We start from the raw sequence: 19,081 nt of genomic DNA, 5'->3' as shown, positions 1-19,081 counted from the left end.
TCAGGTGTCACCTAATCCAAACAGTACAGCTGGTACCAGGAGAGAAGCTCAGAAATTCAGGGGCCACATCCTCACTGAAGGTTGGAGTCAGCTCAACCTTGTATCCTATCTACCACGTGCCTTGCAATTCCTGTCCAGAGGTCCTTAGAGCAGAAGGATCACATGGGACTCTGGGAGGGACTAGGGTTGGGCTGCCTCTCTATTCTTCCTGGTACTCTTAGCTCCTTGGCCTGTCACTTAAGGTCCTTATCCGAGGCAGAGTTGGTGACAGGAAGAGTGATGCACCTGGTCTGTCAGGACAGGGGAAAGCCTAGGTACACAGGGCAATGGCCTGGCCCTGGCTGGTTCCTTGAGCCTGGGTGTGGCTTGGACCCCAGCCAGGATGGTTAAACAGCTGCTTGCAGAACGAGACCTGCGTGCCACTATGCCCTTCTCCATTCAGCCACTACACCCAGGACTCATCTTGGCCTGGCTCTAGATTAGCAAGTCCAGCCCATTCTTGCCTAGAAATAATGACTCTCAGGGCCCTGCTGGCCTGCTTTTGATCCCTTAACCTAGTGTTTTATATTCCTTGGTGCCCTCATGAAACAGCTCAGGGTTGAAAGATTCCCCCCTTCCCCCACAGAATCCAAGCCTCTTTGATGAGGTCCTGGAACCTCCCTCATAGCCACCAGGCAGGTCTGTGAGTTGCCCACTTTGACACCTTGACCTGGTGAAGAGAGCCACAGGATGCTGGCATGGCATCAGACAGATGAAGGATGTGACTTGTACCAGGAACAGTCCTTGAGAGCCTCTGAGGACAGTATGGCACAGTACTGACACACAGTAGGTGCTCAATGCATACTTGTTACTATCATTTGACTCATTGATTGGATGAGATGACGGTGAATTCTTTTCTGTTGCCTCTGCTCCCTACCACATCTTCCAACCTTTCTGCTTTGTAATCCTTGAATATCTTCTCTGGGAAATCGTGTGTTTAGCAGGAGAGTAAGATGAACATTACTGCACGGAGGGGGTGGGGTGGGGGGCGGGTGGAACTGAGGCCCCCAAAGAGCTGTGGAAACTGCTTTTCCTGGCTCTGTGTGTGTGTGTGTTTTACAGTTGCTCTGATAAAACACTGTCAGAGTCAGAGTTTCTATTGTTGTGATAGAACTTAACCAAAAGAAGCTACTTGGGGAGGGAGAAAAGGGTTTATTACAGTTCCACATCACAGTCCATCATCAAAGGACCTCAAGGCAGGAACTCAAGCAGAAGCGGTGGGGGGGACGCTGCTCAATGGCTTGATCTTCATGGCTTGGCCAGCCTGCTTTGCTTAATACCACCCAGGACCACCTACCAAGGGACGGAACCGCCCACAGAGGGCTGGGCCCTCGTGCATCAATCGGCCATCAAGAAAATGCCCTCACAGACACGCCCACAGGACAGTCTGAAGGAAGCAATTCCCCAGCAAGGTTCCCTCTTTCTACATAACTCTGGTTTGTACCAAGTTGACAAATAGTAAACAGTACACTACGCAACACCACACAGTTAAAGGCAGCCGTGGCACTTGAGGATCAGACAGTGTGAACCCAAGACAGTGACTGCCTCCCCGGGGGCTGTTCAAGAGGTTTTCAGGTAGAGCTTAAAGGGAGAATACACACAGGTCTGGGGCCCTGTGTTCAATCCCCAGCACCAAACCAAACAAGCAAAGAAACAAACAAACATAAAAGGTTTCCAGACTAGCTGCGGAGGGAGAGCAGATGCAGCAGACAAGGGGCCCCTCCAAGGAGGCCCCTGGAATTAGTCTGTGGTAGAGCCATTTACCTGCCCAAGGAGAGGCTGTGGGAGGTGGGGCCAGGGAGGTGACAAGCTGGCGGAATGGGAAGTGCAGGGACTCTGAGCCACACGGGTGCGCAGTTGTGGGTGAGGAGGATGGTGAGGGTGGTGAGGGCAATCCTCTTGGGGAACTCGGAGAGAATGACTCACACCCGAGGCAGGCAGGTTACAGCTGGGTCCACAGGTGTGCGCTACGGTGTGCCAAGTTGTAAGAACAACTGAAGAGGCAGGAGGCAGCTGCGTGGGCTCTGAACTCCCCAGGGCAAGAGTTGCCAGGTATAGCTCTGGGGGACCCTCTGGTCAGATGGCTCCTCCTCCCTGGGCCTGCACCTGCTTCCCCCGTTGCCCTGAGTCATGGAGCCTGGCATAGGAATTGGGCAGACGGGGTCCTTGGTAGTGGTTGGAGCTGGCCCATGCCAGGCAGACTAGTGGGAGAGGAGGTGCCTGGTGACCCTGCCAAGTGCTCTCCATCTCCTCTGGGTCTGGGCATGTCTCCCTGCCCAGGGCAGGCTTGCGGGGTATCTGGGGCTAAGTCACTGCGCTGGCGGCACAAAGCCACGAGTAGGGCATCCGTCTGGGAAGAGATAGGAGGGTGGAGGAGTGGCCCAGGTTTGAGATGTGTGGGTATCAGGACTGTATCTGCACCAACATCGGAGCCAGGAGTGGGCAGAAGAGTCGTGAGGACCATAGCCTAGTCCATCAAGCCAGCGGTTGCCTCACAGACGTCTGGGGACCGCGGCGTCGAGGGATCCTTTCCTATTGTGGGATGGGAAGCAGTCTCCGTATTCTGCGCACCGTGGGGGAGGGTCTGTCATTTGAGCCGACCCCCTGTACTTAGGGACAGTCCGGAGGATGTGGACACCTCGGAAGGGTCTCAGTCTAGAGGCGGCTTTCGGGGGAGGGGAGGTCTGCTCTCCCCGCTCGCCCACTCCCAGCTCCCCCGCAAGGCGCGGGCCAGGTGGCGGCGCCCGGGCTCAGCCGCGCAGAGGAGGCGGCTTCCCGGGCCAGGGGCGGCGGCAGGGGCGGCCCCGGGATCACATGGGCGGAGGCAGGTCTGAGAGCCCCGGGCGAGCTCTCCCTAGAGTCGGACAGACGGCTGCGGTGGAACGGCGGCGGCTTCTCGTCCTTACTCCCTCCGTTCTTCCTTCCCTCCTTCCCTTTCCTGGAGGGCCTGGCCGCCCAGCCCGACCGGCAAGCGGCAGCCAGGTGAGCGCGCGCCCACCTGCACCCTCCGCGGGCCACCGCCCTGGGAGATCTCCTCCTCGCGGGACCCTACCCTCGGCCCAAAGCCCCTCTTCCCTGAAGCCTCTCTTCGGCCTTGGCCTGGATACCCGGTGGCTTGGGTTCGCCCCTGACCCAGACACTCATCCTCTAGTCCCAGCCCCCGGGGTATTTTGGCCTTGTAGGGAAGCAAGCTTGAGAACTAGTGCTGGCTGACAGCAAGGCAATTCCCGCAGCACTCACAGCACTGAGTTCACTGGCCGGCTCAAAGGTCTGGGAATCTCAGGGCGTTTGCAGTCTTTCTGTGATCAGCCTGGGACACCGTGGCTGGGCCTGGGTGAAAGGGAAAGCCAGTTGCCTAGGGGACAAGACAGGCGACGGGCCTGCCTGGATAGCCCCCCTCCCTCCTCTAGGCCTTGATGTTCTTGAGATATTGGACGTACTTGCTGACCCGTATCTCCCCAGGGACAGCCAGAGGATGGGTGCTGGGCTGGGTGGTGCCCAGCCTGGCATTGCAGCTTCCTGCCTGGGTTGGCTCCTGGCTCCAGATCTAGAGGCTCAGGAAATCCTAGGAGGGCCTGGTCCACAAGGACACTCCCTCGTGGGGCAGAGGGGGCTGTGGACGAGAAGCTTGTGGCCAAACTGGCAGCATCACGAACTTGCCCTGCTGGCCAGTACCAGGGTGGGTGTGGGTGTGGGCGTGCTTCCCTTGGCAGATGAGCCTTGGCCTCCTTTCTCAGGCTGCTCAGAGGGCGCAGCAGGCCCTCTGAGAGGAGGCAGCAAGCTTCCTCTTGCTCATCTGAACCCAGCTGTCAGGGTTGGGCAGGCAGCCAGGTAGCCCCTCTGAAGACCTTGGTCTGACACCTGCCAGCTCCAGCCCTGGCTAACTTCTTGCTGTCTGGTGGGGCCACCCTACGGCTTGCTGTCCTCCTGTGTGGAAAGCTCAGCTCTATACAGAGTGTAGGAAGTATCTTGTGCTCTTAGTTTTGGGGACAGGAAACAGGTAGCGATGGGGGGGCAGGGTGTGATTACTCCTACCACCTGCAAATTCCTTCCCACGGTTCTCCACCAAGCACTCCCGTGGCAGTCTGGCCGCTTGTCAGTGGGACTGCTGCCTGTCTTAGGGGATCTACTAGTCTGAAGACCCTAGAACAGGACCTCAGAGTCTTCGAGGCCTCCCAGAGTGGGGGGAAGTGAAACTCTCAGAAGGGGGAGGGACTTAGTCACTTCCTCTATCACCACCCGCCAGGCCCAGGCCCTGCTGGGCTGCTCTGAGACTGGCCACCGGTCTTCTCCCTTTGCTTTGGAGAGTATTGTGGGAGTGGGTCCCACCTCCCAGTCTTCTCTTCCTCAGGCATGGCGTTGACCGTGGATGTTGCAGGACCAGCACCTTGGGGCTTCCGAATTAGCGGAGGCAGAGATTTCCACACACCCATCATTGTGACCAAGGTAAGGTCTGTTCTTAGGAGATAAGGAGCTAGCTACCCTCTCAAGGGGGTCTTGTTTCTCATGGGGACTTTCCCCAATTTGTTCTGGAGTCTGGAGTCTGTTCTGGACAACGTTGGCCAGGGGACAGTTGCGCTCTGTCTCGTGGGTGTGTGGGAGCTCCTTCAGGAGGGGCCATTAGATGAAAGGAAGGGGACCAAGGACAGGGCCTGCCCTTTGCCCTAAGTCTCAAACCTTACACCTGTCGGCAGCCATTTAGGGTAGTTACGTAGGACAGGTGCTTCTGCACGTTTTTGGGAGCTTGCTAGTTTCTCTTTCACCCAGGCTCAGGCCCAAGTCCTGGCTGGAGAGTATTCATGGTAAGGGTGGTGTTTAGGCAGCCACCTGCAAGGTATGATTTGCACAGGCAGGGTTCTCAATCCAGAAGTATTCCCAAGCTCAGTTCCTGACATTCTGCCATCACATTCCTTGGGAGGCCCACGTTTGAATGCCAGTGGATGGGGTGTTGGGGCTGTAAGGGATTAGCTGACAAGCTGGCAGACCAGGAAGGACCAGGAAAAAGGTGGTAGGGGTGTACAGCCCTGTTTCTGTATTTCTTGGGCAGCAGGAGGACCCTTCTGCTCCAGTCTTCTCAAGCATACGCCTATCCAGGGTGGGTATTCACCAGCCAGCATCTGGCTCCTCATCCCTATAGGTAACAGAGCGGGGCAAGGCCGAGGCAGCTGATCTCCGGCCTGGCGACATCATTGTGGCCATCAATGGAGAGAGTGCAGAGAGCATGCTTCACGCGGAGGCCCAAAGCAAGATCCGACAGAGTGCCTCACCCCTAAGACTGCAGCTAGACCGGTAGGTCTTCCACCTCCACTGGCAGGTCCTGCCACCTTTCCTCCTGCATTTGCCCACTGCCAGCCAGGCAGCCATACTGAACCCTGTCTACAACCCCAGTAGAGTCCTATTCTAGTCTTCCAAGGCTCTTCTGGCATGTCCTTAGTTCTGGGACTATCATAGGGACAAGGAAGATATCCCAGTGACCATACATAAGGGCATAGGTGGGCGCCAGGCTGGGCATGCAGCCACAGGTGAGGTGGGGCAAGCTGGCACCGACTACCTGGAAGCCCGGGTTTGACTGGTTCCCAGGAGTGTGAATGGTATAGGGTGTGGGCATGGAGTGGTTGAAGAGAGGCAAGTTCTGGGCATGGTGTACCCTAGTCTGGGTCTCTAGTACCCTTGTATTTGAGAGGTGGCTTTTTTTGTAGATCCAGGTAGAGATGGGGATTAGGGACTCACAACTCAACAAAGCTTATCGTCCCCTTCTTGTCACTGTTTTGGGCTTTGCCATTGAACACGGATCCCTACAGTCATAAAGAGTTTTGTGTGTTGCGGGAGGGAAAGGTGGAACATCACAGTGAGTCAGAGTTCAAGAATGCTGGGAGATCCCTTGGTCCAAAGGCTCTCTGGGCAGGCCAGCAAAGGAATTGGATGTCTGTTTTCTCTCTCTCTCTCTCTCTCTCTCTCTCTCTCTCTCTCTCTCTCTCTCTTTTTCTCTCTTCCTCTGTCCCACTGCCTGGCTTTTCTTCTGGCCCTGCATCTGCAGCCCTCCTCACCTGTGGGCCCTGCTAGTAGGTAATACTGCAGAGGCAGGCTGCCATGGTACTGGTTCTCTTCATTCCACTCTGTCCCTGAGTGTTTGTAATAGAGAGACCTCGAGGAGGAGGGTGGAGGGGACCTCATGGCATCTGGGAATGAGACCAAAATCCACAGGAGGTGGCAATCAGGGGAAGATCTGCTGATGCCTTTGCTTACAGTTAGGTCTTTCTTGGAGGAACCTGGCCACTGGGGACATGGGCCTGGCCGGCTCAACACCGGGCAAGCCAAGGCTCTGGGTGTCTTCATTCTTTTGCCAAGACCCCTCCTCAACCCTCCAGAAACCATTCAGAGGAATCTCAGCAGCTCTGAGGCAGGAACTCCCCTCACCCTGGCCCTGTACCACTACCCTGATTCAGAGAAGAAGCAGAGGCCCCTGCTAGCCCACCTCTTTGGAGGTGACCAAAGGCCCAGGAGAGCAGGAGGGGGCTTGGGGGGTGTTCTCCTCTCCTTCACCTCTCACCTCCAATGCTCTGCCACTCTAGGCTCCTGTCAGCTCTACCCAGAGGGGTTTTAGAGAGGGTCCACTTGAGTCAGAGGAGCCTCTCTTGTAGCTGCTATCAGCTGGAGGTCAGGTGCTGGGCCTTCTTGTAGCTTCAGTCTCCACGTCCATCTGCCTGTTTAGAAGGGAAGGGAAGCCTGGCTCTACCCCTTGTTTTGCTGGGGAAGAGTCTGGGAAAGGGATTCTAAGTGACTGATTGTGTCCATCAGTAGAGCAATTGCTAGGGACAAGCCTATCAGTGAGGAGAAGCAGGTATTTGACGCAGCCAACAATGGGCTGTGGGACTTGAGACAACTCATTTTCTTTATTTTTATTTTCTTTTTATTATTTATTATTTTTTTATTTTTACATTTTCACTTCTCATTCACTGCTCCCACCTCCTGGTTACCCCCTCCCACAATTCTTCCTCCTTCATATTCTTTGTTTCTTTATTTAATTTAATTTATTTATTTAGTTAGTTATTTATTTAGATTTTTCAAGACAGGGTTTCTCTGTGTAGCCCTGGCTGTCCTGGAACTCACTCTGTAGACCAGGCTGTCCTTGAACTCAGAAATTCACTCTTTATTTTTTTAAGATGTATTTATTTTATATATGAGAGTATACTGTCACTGTCTTCAGACACACCAGAAAAGGGCATCAGATCCCATTACAGATGCTTGTGAGCCACCATGTGATTGCTGGGCATTGAACTCAGGGCCTCTGGAAGAGCAGTCAGTCTCTTAACACCTCAGCCTTCTGTCCCCAGCCCCTCATTTTCTTTCTTAAGGCTTTGATTTTTCCACAGTTTAAAAGACAAAAGGGTTATTTGTAAGGAACTAGCCATCTTCCTCAGAACTGATCTCAGCTAGTTGCTCTTCCTGTGACAGTCTAGATGAAATGGAAGAAAGGAGGGATGTGGGTCATGTGAGGGATGTCTGATAAACTGAATTTATCAAGCATTCTGCTGGAACTCTGTCCTCTCTGTTATGGTGCTGAACCTGAGAGGAATGGTGGCTGATGGGAGTCATTTGTTTTGAACTTAACAAAGTTAAAAGTCCAACGTCCAAGTGTCTTGGCTGATCTGAAAGACCAGGCCGAGGAACAGTGTTCAGGAAGGGTGAAGTCTAAGATCCTGTGACAGACAGTCTCTTTCTTCTCTGTTGTCCCTCAGGTCCCAAACTGCCTTTCCTGGGCAGACCAATGGGGAGGGCTCCTTGGAAGTGCTGGCAACTAGATTCCAGGTAAGCTGGGCCTTCCAGCCATGAGCTACAGGACCCTGAGGGGTGCAGCCAGCAGGGTCATGCCAACTCGGCTCCTTTCTCCACAGGGCTCCTTGAGGACACACCGTGACAGCCAGTCTTCCCAGAGGCCTGGCTGCTTCAGCCCAGCCTCTCTCAGTTCCAGGCCCTGCAGCCCTTTCTCCACTCCACCCCCTACCAGCCCAATTGCCCTTTCTGGAGAGGATGTGATTGGCTGTAGGTGAGCATGGCTGGGTACCCTGGCCAAGTGGGTCACCAAGTCTGAGCCGGGCCCCTCAGAGTCTCAGTAGTTCTGTGTAGGGGACCCTGGGCCCCCTCTTCCCTGGGGCAGGCTGTGTGGGCGCTGCACCACACCCACTCCCCTCCTCATTTCAGTTTCCAGAGTCTGACCCACTCACCAGGGCTTGCTACTACTCAGCACCTGACCCACCCGGGCCACCCCACCAGCCAACAGGTGAGGCTTCCTAAGGGAAGGAGATGAGAGACCTGCCTCCCGTGCCATTGGTGCCTCTGGCAGTACCTGAACAGCCCATGGGACCATCCCCTAGTGACAGGTCCATTAGAGCCCTGCCAGCCAGAGAAGCTAGCTAACGCTGAGGCCACTTGCATTCCTGTCACTCTGGCCCCCTCCATGCCCCTGGCTCTCTCCCTTTTCAGTGTTTCTTTTGGGCTGTGGCTGAAATAGTTTTGCTGCTATTGTTGGGGTGTCTCCCTCTCCGTGCTGGCTGCATCTCTCAAAGACATTCCTCCCTGTTCCAAGCCCCCAACCTCCCCCACCCCCCACCCCAGCTCTTGATCTCTTTCTGCACAGCCCAGAGAGACTCCGAGGGACTGTGTGGTTCTGCCTCACGCTGCCCTTGGCCTGTTTTCTGTCTCCTCCTTCCTCGGCTGGCCCCCTCCCCCACAGTCCCTCTGGCCACTGCTGACAGCTTAACCCCCAGGTGGTATTTCTCCTCCCCCAAGGACAGGGGCGGGGCAGCGAAGTAGATGACAACAGTTCTGGCCATCAGCTGCTGGGGGCAGAGTGGCTGGGGGTATGTCCGGCCTTTTGGGTGAAGGGAACAAGGCCCAGCTGCTGGAATCTTACTTCTGGGTTGGTTCTGCATTCCAAAGAGCAGGGCCTTTTGGGGTGGAAGGTTCTCTGCATTCCAAAGAGCAGGGCCTTTGAGGGTGGTAGGGGAGAGGAAGTGGGGAGGGGGTCTGGAGAAGGAAGGGGCTCAATTTGTGGTGCTGGGCCTTGTGCCTACCCCAGGGCCAGCTGAGTAGATGATGTGACCACAGATCCATCTTTAAGGAATTCAAGATGTGGCTGTTGAGATAAGACAAACATGCCAAACAATTTTGAAACAATTAAGTATGAAGCAGTGTGGGATTAATTACAAAAGCAGGAGGAATTCTGGAAGGGGAGAGAGACAAGTAGGTTGGGTGGCCTGGGAAGGATCTGCTAGGAATTTTGCTGGACAGTGGAGGGAGATTAGGGGAGGGGGCTGATTAGAGAATGAGGTGCAGTGGTCTGAGATTCTAGGAGGGGAAAGATGGGTCCCAGTGAGACCCAGAGGGTTGAGACAAGCTGGAATGGAGTCTGGCCTCCAGTTGGTGGGTGCATCCCTTCTGGGAAATTCTAGGTTCTTGGCCTAGCAGACCATGGGTGCTCAAGGGCAGATCTTTCTGTGGTGTCCTGCCTGGGCAAACAGGGATGTAGGCTGGTGGTCTAGGAGTTGACTTATCAAGCCAGCAGCAGCCCCTGAGAACATCTATGGGAATATACAGATTCCCAGGGAATTTATTATAAATATGGAATCCCAGGCCCTAGTCTGGACTTTCTGGACTTGCTGCAGAGTAGGAATTGGGGGCTCAAGAACAGGAACTCGTGTTTTTGTTGTTTTCTTTTTTCTTTTCTTTTTTTTTTTTTTAAATAGGGAGCGCTTCACAAATTTGCTTGTCATCCTTGTGCAGGGGCCATGCTAATCTTCTCTGTATCTTTCCAATTTTAGTATATGTGCTGCTGAAGCGAGCACGTTTTTGTTGTTTTTAAGACAGGATTTCTCCTTGTAGCCCTGGCTGTCTTGGAACTCACTCTGTAAACCAAGCTGGGCTTGAACTCACAGAGATCTGCCTGCCTTTACCTCCCAGAGAGCTTCGATTAAAGGCCTGTGCTGCCACCACCAGGCCAGGAGCTTGTGTTTTGACAAACCTGTACGCTAAAGAAGGAGCTGGGGTCAGGTGATGGGCAGGCCCCAGCTAGTTTCCTTGCTTCTAGGAAGAGCAGGATCCTCTTCTCCTCTAGTCTTCAGAGTCAGGCACAATTGTCCCTTGGGAACTCCTGTCCTTCTCCCTCAGCCAGCTGCTGCTCCTTAAGCACCCTCTGGGCTCTTAAGGATGCATTCATGGAAACAAAAAAAAAACCAAAAAAAAAAAAACCAAAAAAAACCAAAAACCCAGACTTCCTAACCCCTCAGGCTCTGCAGATGGCAGCAGGAGTCGAGAGGTCCACACTTCCCTCCTGAGTCACACTCTGAGCATCTCAGAGGCCCCAAGACCATCCGGAAGAAGCACATTTGGTCTGGTTGGCTCCCTAACCGTGTTGCGCTACAGAATCGTACAACGAGGCCATGGAAATATAAATGTGTAGAGGGTTAAGCCCATCTGGAGCCAGGATGGGGCTGGGCAGGCCCTCCATGCCCTTCGCACAGAGGATCAGGTCAAGCTCTGGGCTGGCCTTCCCTACCACCCTTTAAGTCTGGGCCCACCTGCCCAGCCCTACCACCACCTCCTAGGTTTTATGAGCAGCTAAACTCTGCAAGTAATCTTGATTCATGCATTTGCTCCGGGACATTGAAACCCGGATTTCTTCTTCACTGTTGAATCTAGAAGCCTGTTCCCAGTCTATACCTAGAGTACACCCTTTACACATTTATATTTCCATGACCTTGTTGCAAAAGGATTGGCTTCCAGGCTTTCTTTCTTTCTTTTTTTCTGTTTCTTCTGTGGAATAGGAGGCTGGCCACATCTCTAGACAGGTAGCATGATCTAAGTGTGTGAAATATATCTAGAGGGTGTCTGTGTGGAGTCCCCACCCGACGTCCGCGTTTTTTGCTCCTTGAAGGATTCCTAAAGTGTAACTCAAACATCTCTGCATCTGGGCAAGGGCGTCTCTTCCCTTATGGGGTCTCAACCTCCCCGGTGCCTTGGCTATGAGGGCAGGGCACAGGGTACCCGACACCAGTGGGTTGTTGGAGGCTAGGCGCCCCCTTGTGTTGATCTTGAGAGCAGCATCTTGTAAAGCACACAGAACAAGCTGGCCACCGGGGTGGGGGTGGGTGGACTGACTCCTCCCTGCCGCTCTCCTCCCACAGGCCGGCCACAGCAGCCCTAGCAGCTCCGCAGTGAGGGTGCTGCTCCATTCCCCAGGACGGCCCTCCAGCCCCAGGTTCAGGTACTAGCAGGTCTTGCAGAGTTGGGTGAGCTCCTGGAGGGGTCTGGAGGGGACTGGTTTTCTAGAGAGGGATGGGAGTCTCCGCCCCTTAATCCTCTCATACTCGGCTGCACCGGGGTGTGTCCCAACATCCTTCCAGGATCCTTATTCTTAGTTGTCTCTTCCACAGCAGTTTGGACCTGGAAGAAGACTCAGAGGTGTTCAAGATGCTGCAGGAGAACCGCCAGGGACGGGCCGCCCCAAGGCAGTCCAGCTCTTTTCGGCTCTTACAGGAAGCCTTGGAGGCTGAGGAGAGAGGTGAGGCCTCTAGGCTCTGGATGAAGTAAGGCCTCTTGGACTCTCTGGAATGAGGCCAAACAGACTAAGGAAGTAGCTTAAGGATCCTTAGCAGCACTAGGGATTAGGGGAGCATATGTCAGGCCCCAGTTGCCTTAAAGAAGCTTACATTCTGGTTGGGGTTACTGGGTACCCTCAGAAAATGGTGGGTGGTACCAGTCAGAACCAGGAAAACAAGGGAGTGGTAAAAGCAGGGACTCTAGGCTGGGTCTCCAGGGAGGGCTTCTTGGAAAAAGAGGGATTTGATTTGGCCTTGAAACAAGATCCCAGACTCCAACAGCCTTCAGACAGTGGCCTGGCAGGAGCACTAAGGAACGCGGAGGCCAGCCACTAGAGCTTTGGGTTATGTTCACTAGAAACTGGCTTGCTTGGCCTGGCAGCAGGGGAGGGTGTCAGGGAGAACTAGTATGCTGAGGCAAGGGGCTTGGAAGCCAGAACAAAGGATGCTCTGCCACAAACTCTCATGCCAGGCAAGGTATCTTTGTGAACAACACAGTAGAGTCTCCCGCCAGCTGCCCATCTGCTCATTGGAAATATACTGGTATGTTTATCCCGTGGAACAGATGTGTAGAGTATACCCAACCTCCACTCCTGAGGAGCTCCAGTGATTGGAGATACGGCTCTGAAAGGTTCCCACAGCCGTGCATACAGCAGTGGGATGCATGCTGTTCCTCCAGGACGTCATGAACGATGCCCTTTATAGCAGCAGACAGGAGTGCTGTCTTGCCCACAGAGAGGATGATGCTGGCAGAACAGGGCTTGGAGCTGCAGAATGGCCGGTCCCCGGCAGCTGGTTCCAACTCTGAGTGTGTAGTGATCGCAGGGCTGTTTGCTGGAACATAGCAGGCTAAGTAAGAAGGTTTCAGAACAAATCCTTCCCATCCTGACTCTGACGTTTCTATGGACTAAGGGAAGGGAGGGTGGGGGAGAAGAGTACAAACATAAAGTCACTTCTTGGGTGCCACAGACTCTCAGCTGAAGCTTGGACAATAGCTACCCAGTGCTTCTGTGCTTCATCTTGGTGTTTTCGCTGGCTCCGATGCGATGATGCATATAAACGTCCTTTGAAAGGGCTGAACAAAGACACTGTGATGTTCTTATGACCTAGTATTATCTGTTTATATCATCGTGACTGGCTCCTGGAGAGAGAACACCTCCTTGTCTATGTCAAACACTAGGCACAGACATTCCCAGGTTGCTTTGGAAAGACAGGGTTCTTTATCAGCCTTCGCCAAGGCTCTGCCTCAGTCGCCTCCTTTACCACTTTGCATTCCCACTGGTACTATAGAGGCCCATAGGAAAGTGCTCCTTTGGTCACCAGAGTGGGCGTGTGCTGGGGAGGAACCCAGGGATGTCATTAAATGCTACTGAGTGCAACTGGCTACCTCTGCGGTGGACAGGCAGGTCTCATGAGTTTGTGTCCCGCCCCTCCCAGGTGGCACTCCTGCCTTTGTGCCCAGCTCGCTGAGTCCCCAGGCTTCCTTGCCCACCTCCAGGGCCTCGGCCACCCCACCCAAGCTCCACACCTGTGAGAAGTGCAGCGTCAACATCTCGTGAGTACTGGGGGGCTGGGTGATGAGCATATCTGGGTGGGCCATCAGTCAAGTACCGTAGAGGACAGTACGGCCAAGTGGCTTCCAGTTCAAAATGAAGGCTTCAAAATGGCTGCTTCCTGCTCACCCTCCTCTCAGCAAAGGAATGAAAAAATGCTAGCACTTTTGTTTTGTCGTACATATTCCCCAAGGCTCTGGAAGTCTGTCCCCAGATAAAGCACTTCTCTCCTCTTAGAGAAAGCTTGCTCTATTTTTTCCCCTATCCCGGACTCATTTCTCAGTGGGTGGCATTATAATGTAGCCCTATTCTCTGGTTAAAAAAAAAATGCTTGTACCTCTCTCTCTCTCTCTCTCTCTCTCTCTCTCTCTCTCTCTCTCTCTAACTGCCAACACCGAGAGTCAGGTGACTTACTTTGGGCAATGCCTTGACCTTTCCTGGCTGCCACTTTCTCATTGGCAGGACAGGCTAGTGTCTTGTACTCTGAGGAATGTCGGTGGAAAACTGATGTGTACCAGTGGCTCTCCCAGGAGCTTGCATCCCTGTCCCTGGAGGCCTTGTAAAGCACAGAGCACACAACTAACCCCAGGGTATCAGTTCTGATTGCATGGCCTTGAAATGCTGACGCTATAAGTTCTGTATCAAGGGTCACTCTTTGAGAGCCATAGCCTAGGAAACATGAAGAATTTTGTCAGTGTGTGAGACAGGGTCTGCATCAAACGATATACTCTTGCCTAACTAGTGCTGTGATCGTAGGCTTGTATGAACTTGTGGCTCAGTGTTTTTTTTTTTTTAAGATTTATTTATTATTATATCTAAGTACACTGTAGCTGTCTTTGGGCACACCAGAAGAGGACGTCAGATCTCATTACAGATGGTTGTGAGCCACCATGTGGTTGCTGGGATTTGAACTCAGGACTTTTGGAAGAGCAGTCGATGCTCTTAACCACTGAGCCATCTCTCCAGCCCCTCAGTGTTATTTTTAATTAAACAGTTATCAGTGTATGTATGAGTGCAGAAGTAACCATGGCATACATGTGAAGATCAGAAGACAAAGTTGGGTGGTGGTAGCACAGGCCTTTAATTCCATCACTTTGGAAGCAGAGGCAAGTGAATCTCTGAGTTCAAGGCCAGCCTGGTCTACAGAGCGAGTCCCAAGACAGCCAGGACTATACAGAGAAGCCCTGTCTGAAAAACAACAAACGAAACAAAACAGCTTTGGGGAGTTGGTTTTCTCCTTCTACCAAGGGTTCTGAGGATGGTACTCAGGTTGCCAGGCTGGTGAGGCAAAGTGTTTTCAGCCAATGAAACCATCAGACTGGCCCACTAGAGGTCCTAGTCAGGTGTTTGTGCATGTGTATGTTGATCCTTTGTTGGGGGTTGGTAAAATGAAATTCCTGAGAGAGAGGCTTTTGGGAGCCAAGTGCCCTGAGGTATTTGTGTCTGAGGTTCTGACTGGCTGGGGAGCAGGTTCCCTGGGAATGGCGGCCTCATGCCAGGTCCTCCCAACTGTCCTGCCTCTCTGTCCTGAAACTAATGGTTCTCCCTTTCTGCAGGAACCAGGCAGTCCGCATCCAGGAAGGGAGGTACCGACACCCAGGCTGCTACACCTGTGCAGACTGCGGGCTGAACCTGAAGATGCGCGGTCACTTCTGGGTGGGCGATGAGTTGTACTGTGAGAAGCACGCCCGCCAGCGCTACTCAATGCCTGGAACTCTCAGCTCTCGAGCCTGAGCCTCGGGGTGCTCAGCCTGTCTGCACTCTCAGACTCTGCAGACACGACCATACTGAGAGCAAACAGGGAAGGGTGATAGCGGGTAAACTAAGGTTGAGGAGTCCCCTTTGTCCTTGCTGGGTGAGGCCAAGGGTTGGGACTAGTGTCAGGTCCCTCGTACTGAGGACAGTTCCTCTCTCTCTCTGGCCTTTCTCCTGCAGGCCAGGTTCTCTGTATTACACTCTGAAGTGGCAGCCATGTTTGACAAGGTTGCGTATAGGGTTGGGTACGGATAGAAGTTTCTAGAAGGGAAAGGTGGGCCTGAGGTAAATGATATTCATGGTGTGAAGTTTCTAACATATGAACTCTATATACACGTGGATAAAATTAAGTAGTGTCCTTCCTTCTTTCCCTGTTCCTGGGAAGAAAGTCTTTATTTATAAGTACCCTCTTTTTTCCTCCTCCCTTAAGTCCCACCTGCTCTGCACCTCGTTGCAGAGGCCTGCTTCTTTTTCTTTTTCTTTTTCTTTTTTTTCGAGACAGGATTTCTCTGTGTAGCCTTGGCTGTCCTGTGGAACTCACTCTGTAGACCAGACTGGCTTCGAACTCAGAAATCCGCCTGCCTCTGCTTCCCAAGTGCTGGGATTAAAGGCGTGCGCCACCACTGCCCGGCTCAGAGGCCTGTTTCTTATTTTTCTTTTTCATACCTTTGAGACAGTATGCCAGCTACCTCAAACTTAAAGTTCTGCCTCTCAGCCTTCTACATGCTGGGGCTCTCGGCCTCACCACGTTCAGTCACTCACTTCTTTTAAGTTGGGGCTCTATGCTTCCTTAACTCTTTTGTAAAGGTGCTCCTTAAAAAAATGGTTGACCACATCTGGAGGGAGGGGGGTTCCTTCTCTGAAGCTTGGAGAGAGACACAAGTGGAGGACTGGGGAAGAGCTTCCTGGCAAAGATAGCCAAACACTCCATAAACTAAGCTGTGGGCAGAGCTGCACTGGGACTTGACCCACACTCAGTTGGATGCTACCAGGGTACAGATGAGCAGGACAGGCAAGAAGGGGATCCAGTGATGGTATGTCCATGGGTGGAAGAACTTTATCCCTCAGGCTGCTTGCTCCATTTGGAACAATGATCCATCAACCAAAGATAATCTTGGACCAGAGCTGTAGGGTGGCCTTGCTCAGGAAGGGCTGGTCTGCAGATCGAGTTCCAGGACAGCCAGGACTACACAGAGAAACACTGAAAAACAAACGAACAAACAAACAAACCAGCTTTTGGAAGTTGATTTTCTCCTCCTACCATGGGTTCTGAGGATGGTACTCAGGTTGTTAGGCTTATGCATCAAAGTGTTTTCAGCCAATGAAACCATCAGACTGGGCCATTAGAGGTCCTAGTCAGGTGTTTGTGCATGTGTATGTTGGACTGAGATAGTCCAACAGAATACTCACTCTGAGGTACTACCCACCACCCACCAAGAGTTGGGTCTCAGCCAGGCTAGTCTCTCAGCCAGGCTGGTCTGCTCATACTTACACTCTTTGATCTGCTGGTTTCATTGATCTGAGGGAAATACAACAGGTGTGTGTCTGGTGTTCAACATCCTGCCCTGGGTGGGGTGCATTTGAACAGAGAGGCGGTAGGGAACAATGGTTCTCTGCAAAACCTTCATTTTGGGTCTAACTTACCAGCCACCTTTGGGTTTAATTTCAGAAGATATTTCAGAACATCTTCAGATGGTGGTGCGTGTCTCAGGGGAGGTGACACATGTGACCCTTACTTTCACTGGGGATCAGAGCTAGCTTTGAAGGGTGGGATCTCGATGGCAGTCTTTGCTAACTGGCTTTGGGAACGAACGTAGTCTTGGCAGAGACCGTGCTGCCTTCTTAGACACTTGTGAATATAATTCATACCTTGATGTAATCCTCTCACCCTTTGCCTGGATGCCTGCCTGAAGATGTGTTTGTATTTTTATAGAAAAGATCAAGGCTGGCTGGCTGGTGGCTGGCTGGGAAGTTGGTCTGGCTGAGTTGCTGGTTAGAAAACAGGTAGTCTCTTTGGTGTCCTCTAGTGTTCAGTAATCCCACTGCAGGGAAACTGCTCACAGGAAGAATTCATTGGAATTTGGGCTTCTGCACAGTGGGCAGGCAGAAGGATTAAACACCCTCCCCCACCCCCACACGATTTCCTGTAGATGATGTGGAAGTAGCTACCGTGGGGCTGGCATCATAAAACACAGTAGTTGTTAAGGCTGTCCCGGAACACACAAGAGGTTGCTCTGTGTATTCAAAGCTGTGGCCATCTGAACTAGGACTGATGCTATGTGGAGAGCTGGGTGACTGCCAAAGACAGTGCTCAGCTTTAGAGCAGTGGCTGCTGGGAAGCCAGCACTGAGGCCAAATGTGATAGGAACTTCACCTGGCGTCTTTGAGGATGCTTAGAAAATCACTTGAAGCAATGGCGGGTTGGAGAGGGTGAGTTGGCTTATTGATATGGCTATATCCACACCTGCAACAAAACCGTATGGGCCACAAGGAGTGAAAGGGGACTACTGGGCTGGCTCTGGTTCCTTCATCCTTACCATAAGCCAGCTCGGGGTGAGTTCCCATCCTCTCTGACCCACACATCCCTTTGGCACTACTGTGTTTTATTTCTTCCTGCGTTTTGGAGAGTAAGTTCAAAAATGACAGATTTGTTAAGTGGCCCAAGCATCTAATGAGCTTCCCTTCAAACAGTTGGGAGAGTGCCTCTCAAAGTCACACAGTTGGATGATCGTGGCTGAGACCCTAGGGCAGTGGTTCTCGGCCTTCCTACTGCAGTGACCCTTTAACACAGTCCCTCAGGTGGTGGTGACCCCCAACCATAAAATTATCCTCGATGCTATTTCATAACTGAAGTTTTGCTGTTAGGAATCCTAACAGATATTTGCAGGAGATCTGATGTGCAACTCCAAAGTGACTGAGACCCACAGGTTGAGAACCAGTGCTCTAGAGCAGCATTCTGTGTGTACTAGGGATGTTTGAGACATTCTGTCTGCAGCCCCGCAGCTCAGAGGCAAGTCTTTTTTTTTTTTTTTTAATGGCTTATTTATTTTACGTATATGACTACACTGTCACTGTCTTCAGGTGCACCAGAAGAGGGCATCAGATCCCATTACAGATGGTTGTGAGCCACCATGTGGTTACTGGGAATTGACTCAGGACCTCTGGAAGAGCAGTCAGTGCTTTTTTTTTTTTTTTAAACCAGAACATTTATGACTGATTGAAGTCCTCAAGATGAACTGGATGCTACAACAGCTTCCCTCTTGGGCTTAGGTGTTGTTCCTTCACAGACATCATGTCTGAATCTGCAATAGACAATCTTTAGGAGCCTCATCCGACCAATCCTGGTAGTGTTTGGTCTCTGCGTCTTGGCACTCTAGTTATACTTTCTCTTGCGCTTGGCAGGGTAGCCACATTTGCCACAGGTCGACTTCTGAAGGTGGTAGGCCTTGGAGCCACACTGGCAGCACAATGTGTGCGCCTTATTGTGACACTTTCCAAAGCATGATGTTCCTTTCGTCATTTTGCTTCTACTGGCAAGGCCAAAGAGCCAGTCAGTGCTCTTAACCACTGAGCCACCTCCCAGAGGCAGGTCTTGCTGGCACCCTCATTCTACAAATGAAGGGACTGTGGACAGGGAGGACTTCTAGTTAGTAAGGAGAGGGAGTCAGGAAAGGAACCAAACCAGAACCTGTTGTTTTCAGGTGCTTGATCTCGCTTCATTTGTCCAGAGTCAAGCTCGGTGCTTTGAGGAAGCCAGCTTCCTGAATTTGGGGCTTCCCCACTGGAGACAGAAGGACCACAGCCCTGGATGGACTGCCTGAAGCAGCCACAGACAGTAGAGCTATGAGCTATGATACTTCTTGCAGTTAACTCCAAGGGGACATGTTTTTCCAGGTGGAGTTGGCCTAGGAAAGAGACCTAGGCAAATGGCAGGGACCACAGGGTCATACAAGCCTTTGGATAATGAAGGACTGGCTGTATTCTGAGTTTGAGGAGCTTCAGTCAGAACATTAGATGCAGAAGGAAGTCTAGCCCACCACATGAGGGCCAGTTCCCACGAAAGGCTGTGACAGATCAGACCTGGCCCAGCCTTGCACAAAGGGGTGGGGCCCTATGTGGGAGGGAGTATGTGCTGGG

General features: G+C 52.5%; 1 protein-coding gene, 1 non-coding gene and 1 pseudogene across 6 annotated transcripts; 1 reads left to right on the top strand and 2 right to left on the bottom strand.

The window, feature by feature from the left end:
* The first annotated feature begins 1,905 nt into the window (after positions 1-1,905).
* On the top strand, positions 1,906-15,301 carry Pdlim2 (PDZ and LIM domain 2). 5 transcript variants are annotated; one of them, XM_031362236.1, is made up of 10 exons: positions 1,906-2,091; positions 4,391-4,485; positions 5,177-5,328; positions 7,779-7,848; positions 7,935-8,086; positions 8,242-8,320; positions 11,223-11,302; positions 11,472-11,599; positions 13,074-13,191; positions 14,746-15,301. In XM_031362236.1, the coding sequence occupies exons 2-10, from the start codon at positions 4,393-4,395 to the stop codon at positions 14,921-14,923; spliced, it is 1,050 nt and encodes a 349-aa protein (XP_031218096.1). In that variant the 5' UTR covers positions 1,906-2,091; positions 4,391-4,392; the 3' UTR covers positions 14,924-15,301. The 5 variants fall into 5 exon arrangements, with proteins under 5 accessions (XP_031218096.1, XP_031218099.1, XP_031218095.1 ...); XM_031362239.1 differs by lacking the exon at positions 1,906-2,091 and adding an exon at positions 2,857-3,021 and having other exon boundaries at positions 11,475-11,599; XM_031362235.1 differs by lacking the exon at positions 1,906-2,091 and adding an exon at positions 2,857-3,021.
* On the bottom strand, positions 9,778-9,884 carry LOC116085432. The gene has a single exon (XR_004116545.1). It is a non-coding gene; the product is annotated as a U6 spliceosomal RNA (small nuclear RNA).
* A 2,869-nt stretch (positions 15,302-18,170) lies between the features above and the next one.
* LOC116085331 lies at positions 18,171-18,464 on the bottom strand (annotated as a pseudogene).
* Between the last annotated feature and the right edge of the window lie 617 nt (positions 18,465-19,081).

The sequence above is a fragment of the Mastomys coucha genome, unplaced genomic scaffold (genome assembly GCF_008632895.1).
Source record: "Mastomys coucha isolate ucsf_1 unplaced genomic scaffold, UCSF_Mcou_1 pScaffold9, whole genome shotgun sequence".
Taxonomy (NCBI): domain Eukaryota; kingdom Metazoa; phylum Chordata; class Mammalia; order Rodentia; family Muridae; genus Mastomys; species Mastomys coucha.
This window is presented reverse-complemented; position numbering and strand designations above follow the sequence as displayed.